This window comes from Capsicum annuum, chromosome 3 (assembly GCF_002878395.1).
Source record: "Capsicum annuum cultivar UCD-10X-F1 chromosome 3, UCD10Xv1.1, whole genome shotgun sequence".
NCBI lineage: Eukaryota > Viridiplantae > Streptophyta > Magnoliopsida > Solanales > Solanaceae > Capsicum > Capsicum annuum.
In genome coordinates, this window is record NC_061113.1 from 15,759,430 (window position 1) to 15,766,096 (window position 6,667).

Consider the following 6,667-nt stretch of genomic DNA (forward strand, 5'->3'; position numbering starts at 1 on the left):
CAAGACTAACACCTAGAGGTGTCAAATGTTAGCTCAACCCGCTCAACTCGTCACGAACTTTCTTAGGTTGGGTAATAAGTTTATTTTTTGATGGGGTCAATTTGAGTTATAGCAGCTTTAGCTGACCTATTTTTTAAGTAATCTATATTTCCTTTAGAGATGAAAAATAATATAATTATCAATTTTATAGCTCACATACATTTATTAGGCATGACATAACATATCTTTAGCTTATCAAGGACAAGATCTTTGATAGAAGGCTACATAGATTGAGGATTAGAATAGAAGGTTGATAGGTAGTTGAACGTTTTTCTTTTCTATTTTCAGGACTATTAGTCTTGTTCTTGAATTTCTTAATCTTTACCACATGTTTCTTTATTCTTTCATCTTGTTATCGTTTTTGTTGTTGTTACCGCTACTTTTTCACTGAGAAGATTTAGGTAAAATGCCACACTGAAAATTTATTTTGAGAAATAGACACCTTTTTTTGTTTGACCTAATTTTTTAAGGTTTTGTAGGGTATGAGTTAAAGTGTAAAATAAAAAAACCTTTTGGCACCCTTATGTATTTATTAAATCTTTTAGAACCCCTTTTTGTATTTATTAAATACATTTTTAACCCCTCTTTCATTAAATACAAAAAAAAAATTCTCTCTCATCTTCTCTCATTACCCGCTTCATCTCCCCTTTCCACCATTTTTTAATTTCAAGCTTGTGTAAACATTTCCAACTTCGATCTTCAACTTTAGGTAAGTTATATTCATCTTCCGGTTAATTTATGTTCCATATTGATGGTTTTATTTTTTATATTTTTCCGAATTCATTTGTGGCGATTGAACTCGTTGGAGTTACAAAAATTTAATTTTTTTTTTTTGAAAATGGGACTTGATTTTACTAAAATTGGTTGTTTTTAGTTTGTATTTCCTTGATTGGTGATGGATAATTGGTGTATATCGATTATCTTTGGCGATTCTATGTTGAAATTTTCTTCACTAATTTCGTCGGAATGTGGCAAGATATGTGATTTTTGTTCAAACTTTTCTCCAATGTAATGGTGTTGTAGAAGCATGCTAATGTTGGGGATTCCTTGATTTGAATCATTGACTCAAAAAATAATTTTTTTTTTTGAAAAAATGGGACATGATTTTACTTAAAATTTGTGTTTTTAAGTTAGTATTTGGTTTGATTTTGCATTATTTTTTTTGGATTTTAATTTCCCCCGACGATTGCATTGAGAATTTTTTTATCAAATTTTCTCGATTTTCGTGCTAAAAAATTTGGGTTTCTTCCTTTTTTTGTTCAATATAATGGTGATTTAGATGTATGTTCTTGTGGGTGATGGAGTTGTTTTGGAAGAAGCTTGTTCTGCAAATAGGCTTTTTGGGTGCTGTAACTGTTGTCATGTTAATAGACTGCTAGGTCGATTTGGTATCGTATTTGCTGTTATAGTTAAGAAAAGTTATTTTTTATCCGTAGATCATAACAAATGGCTAGAGGTAATAAACCCAAGGCTGTAGAATTTGATAGGTCTGAGAAAAGAAAAAAACGAGTAGTCGATGAATCAGAGAATAGAAATTGCAGCGAGAAAGCTTTTGATGCTTCGATTTGAGATGAGACGGAGGAAATAGAAATTGAGGCTAGGATAGATGAGGAAACATTGATCTTGCCCCATTGTTCAAGGTTTATTTCGGCTAAAAAGTACGACCTCGCCACAGTCCTGGATGATGTTGGATTATTTTCGGCTAAGATATCTGTTAGGTCCTGTTTGAAAATGTTTTATGAATTCAAACAAGTCGTGGTTGATCAACGTATGAAGTCTAGATTTAAGAATTCCTATTTTGATAGTTTATGGGACTTGCCAGAATATATGAAGTTCATGGACAGCTTGTCTACTATACACTTTTTTACCGAGTTGAACAGGACAACAAGCTGTGTGAAATATGGTTCTGCATCAATGACAGGCCTGCATGTTTGGCCTGAAAGAGTTTACGCTAATCACGGGTTAAACTGTGGGTGTTATTCTCATGATTCAAAATATGTCAAAGTGATGGAGGAGGGTGAAGCTTTTTTCAAAAAAATTGCGAAAAAGAGGAATGTAAATGCGAAGAGATTGATGAAGATTATTATAGGTGGGAGGCTGGACAAGGAGGAAAAGTTCAAATGCTGCTTGGTTTAGTTCCTGCACTGAATATTTCTTGCACACAACTTGTCAAAAATCGTGGACATAGACACCATCAAGATGGTGGATAACTTGAGCTTCTTTGAGAGATACCCTTGGGGTAAGGAGTTATTTGCCTTGACTCTAGACTATCTAAAGAAGCGGATAGACTTCAACAGAAAGAAGAAGATATTTGTGACAAAGAGAATTTCATCGTACGTGCTCTGCAGATTTTTCTGGGCATTTATCGTATTTGATTATAAATCATTGAAATAGTTTATTATATATTGTACTTCATCTATGGTGTCTATACTATAATGACTCTCATTTATATGTTTTTGTTTTTTCTTTTGATCACAAATTTGAATATACGAAGCCTTTTCCGTGATCGACAGGGGAAATAATAAATCAACTGAAGACCCGCTGTCCATTACCCGATTGCTCAGATGGCACATCTCAAAAGGCGATAAATTAATCGAAGGTGATCCATATTTGAACGGATGGAGCACAAAGGTATGAAACTATTTTTTGAAGAATACTTTTACCAATATTGTGTTGATAATCAATCACATTTGCCTATTTATCTGTATAGAGTGCACCCGTACCTTATCCCCACAGTTCGTGAAATGAAGCAGCACTACACGAAAAAGTTCAAAGCATTCACGGACGAACCGATGGACATATTTATCGATGGCTTGAAGGACCATCTGAAGGGTGTGGCTTTCATCACCTCATCGGGGGATGGTGAGGATAGGGATGATGATCGATATTTTGGTGGAAATGTTGTTTCAAGGCATGTCACTTACGGTACGGGGAGGAGTAAGCTGAGAGCATCAGAAAAGACTCCGATGATTGAAATCTAGAAGTGCACGTGTTTAGGATGGAGGAGTCGATCAAGGACATCGTTGATTTTGTGAAAGAGGGGAGGCTGAGGAGAGCAGAAAAGGAGAAGCAAAAGAAGAGAGATGAAGATGAAGGTAATATCTGCTCTATATATTATAGAAGTTGCATATTTTATATAATTCTTTTTACTTATAACAGAATCTATACCATTCTTCATCAACCTATTTCTTAGTTTATTATAAACGGTAAATACTTGAAAATGCAGGTGTGCAGGTGCAAAGTCGGCATTCAGCGACGAGGGTTGTCTGCGATGACAGCGACATTGAGGAAGCGCTCCTTGATGCAACAGCTTTGGAACAGGCCTCGATCAATGCTAATGAGGTGATGATCCCTGAGGTTACAGCTGTTGTAGAGAATAAAAATCTCAATGAAGACAATGAAGATAAAGAACAAGAAAAAAATAAAGAAGCTGTTGGTGAAGAAGAAAATAAAGCTGATGGATCAGCTGGTGTGGAGATGGTGGATCATGACGAAGGCAGGAAGGATGAAGAAGATAAAAATAAGAAAAGTGTTTGTGAATAAGAAAACAATGAAGGAGATGGAGAGGAAGCAGAAGAGAAGAATGCAGGAGAAGTGGAGAAAGAAGAAGAAAAAAATGATGCACTAGAAAAAGAAGGTATCGGCGTAGAAAGAAAATGAGAATAAATTTTCGAACTTAGATAAATTTCTTAATGAAGTTACTCAGGACATCGACAAGATGCAAGTGGAAGACGAAAATATTGAATGTTTAGACAATATTTAATTTTTATTTGTGTCTGATGATTATTTTTATTAGACTAGACAATCTTAATTTTTAACTTTCAGCTTAAGATGTGTACAGCTGAACAATTTTATTTTATAAACTGCTTTTATAGTTTATGATAAACATTATAAATTTTATATAATCAACGTATCATTGCTTTTACATGAATGTCATTGTTGATTATAGACGCTGAGTAAAAGGTAAAGTATATACAGTAGAGTGTTGTGTAGTCGATGAATGAAAAAGGTAAATCATATATAATATAAGTAAAAAATAGTCAATTAATAAAAGAGTCAGAATACATTCAATCCCACTACACCTCTATTACACCTTTTCAAAAAGCTAAAACTAATAGCAAATCATACACCATAATTTTCATGCCCTTTTCTTTTTCTTTAGCCATAGTCAATCTATGCTTAAGTTGATCCCTCTCAATTTCGACGTCTTTCAATAATATCTTTAAGTGATCAATCTTGTGTTCTGATTCTCTATATAATGTCATAAGAAGATCCCTGTTTTCTTCAGAATTTCTAAGCCTTTCCAACATTTCAAATTTTGCAACGCCTTGAAATTTTGATACCCCAAAATTGGAGGGAAGCCACTTGAAGAGCAACCGCCATTATCCTAAAAAAATGAGGATAAATTAGTAAATTGAATTTTGTGATGAACAAAAATAAATTTTTATTTAAACAAAAACAAACCTCTCCAACCGCACAACTGTAGAATTTTCAACCCAAATTTTTATCGGTTCGTGATGTTTTCAACACCTTAGTATTACCACAATGACAAAGATAAGAACATTCGGACGTTTGAGATGACTGCGACATTGTTATTGTTGAAGCAAAACTAGAAAGTGATGAATAAATGAACATGAAGGAGTTCAAAAGGGTCCCTTTAATTAATATTGTAGGGCTACCTAAATCTAACTGTTGAAAAATTCTGCCCCTCTGAAATTGTACTGTTGGAGAAAATTTAAATGGATTATCATTTACTTCAAAGGGTCTCAAAAGAATGTTTATTTCTTCTATAATCGACTGACTTATTCCGTGTATTAAAATATTATCGATTTAGACTTAGGTTGATTATAGACCCTTCATACAGTCTATGATTAACTTACTAAATTTATGGACAACTTAAAATAATGACAAAAAAGAAGAACCTAAATAAAATAAAATTAGATTATGTCAATTAACACCATTAAAATATTGTAAAGCAATAAAGATACATCAATTGTGAGTCACAATCACTTTTGAATGTGATCAAGTGTTATCTAAGACACGGACTAGTCGTAGATCATTGAGATGACACAAAAAATGAGAGAAAATAAAATAAATTAAAATAAATACTAATCATCCAAGCAGTAAAGAATGACTACATATCATGACAAGAGATTAGATGTGTGTGATGACCATAAGGAAGAGTGGTGGTCGTCACTTGTGAGTATTCAATGGACAAGTAGTGTCTAAGAACAAAAAGTCCTTCTCAACAGAGACGCTTGTTTTGAGTAATTGGTTGTTACTACTATTGCCCTCCCCTATATTCATTTGATCGAGTGTCCAATTATTTTGTAATCTCATATTATGATATTTAGTCACTTTACACTGCGTGAATGATGTTTATTTATTTTATTTTATTTTATTTTATTTCTCCCTTTTTTTAATCTCACCTCCTTTGAAAATAGACTCAATTGGTCGATACATCACTAATAATATAGTCTGATATAGATAAAGCTAATTATCTATAATATACTCAAGATGTCATCATAGGTCTATTTTCAAAGGAGGTGAGATTAAAAAAGAGAGAAATAAAATAAAATAAAATAAATAAATATTATTCATGTAATGTAAAGTGACTAAATATCATAATATGAAATTACAAAATACTTGAACACTCGATCAAATGAGAATAGGGGAGGGCAATGATAGTAACAACCAATTTCTCAGAACATGCGTATCTGTTGAGAAGGACTCCTTATTCTTAGACACTACTTGTCCATTGAACACTCACAAGTGATAACCACCACTCTTCCTTATGGTCACCACGCACGTCTAATCTCTTGTCAGGATATGTAGTTGTTCTTAAGTGCTTGGATGATTAATATTTATTTTAATTTATTTTATTTTCTCTCCTTTTTTGTATCATCTCAATGATCTACGACTACTCCGTGTCTTAGATAACACTTGATCACGTCCAAAAGTGATTGGGACTCATAATTGATATATCTAAATTGTTTTACAATGTTCTAATGATGTTAATTGACATACTCTAATTTTATTTTATTTTATTTCTCTTTTTTTTTTTTTTATTATTTTAAGTTGTCCATATATTTGGTAAGTTGATCATAGACTGTATGATATGTCTATAATCGACCTCAGTCTAGATAATATATCACTATATAGGATCATCAATATTGATATCAGTATATAATTCATACGTGACCCAGTCGATTATAGAATTCATATTTAGCGTAGTCGATTATTTATTCGTACTGTACTCCGAGTTTAAAAAATGTTTGCAAATCTTTAAACATGCATTACTGAAGAAACACCAACAAAGACTGAAAGATAGAAAATTATTATAGATAAATTAGAATATCATGAAAATAGAAACTTGTTTATAGATAGATAGATGTTCATTGCATCTATATTTGCAATTTTTGGAAAAAATTCTCAAACAAAAAGACAAAAACGAAGCTTTCATTTACATAATCCTACCATGAAAGCTTCATTCAACAATGAACTACAAAACAAACAAAACTAAACTACACTAGGGGGGTGAAGGGGGGGTGATGAGTTCACGGGGGTCCAGGTTGAGCCTCTCAGCTATAACAAGAAGAAAATGAGCCATCCACCGAAGCTCTCTATC

General features: G+C 32.8%; 1 protein-coding gene across 2 annotated transcripts; it reads left to right on the forward strand.

Moving 5' to 3' along the window:
* The first annotated feature begins 505 nt into the window (after positions 1 to 505).
* On the forward strand, positions 506 to 3,869 carry LOC107866621. 2 transcript variants are annotated; one of them, XM_016712651.2, is made up of 4 exons: positions 506 to 748; positions 2,553 to 2,670; positions 2,750 to 3,134; positions 3,266 to 3,869. In XM_016712651.2, the coding sequence occupies exons 3-4, from the start codon at positions 3,038 to 3,040 to the stop codon at positions 3,580 to 3,582; spliced, it is 414 nt and encodes a 137-aa protein (XP_016568137.2). In that variant the 5' UTR covers positions 506 to 748; positions 2,553 to 2,670; positions 2,750 to 3,037; the 3' UTR covers positions 3,583 to 3,869. The 2 variants fall into 2 exon arrangements, with proteins under 2 accessions (XP_016568137.2, XP_016568140.2); XM_016712654.2 differs by lacking the exon at positions 506 to 748 and adding an exon at positions 763 to 2,372 and having other exon boundaries at positions 3,266 to 3,836.
* The last annotated feature ends 2,798 nt before the right edge of the window (positions 3,870 to 6,667 follow it).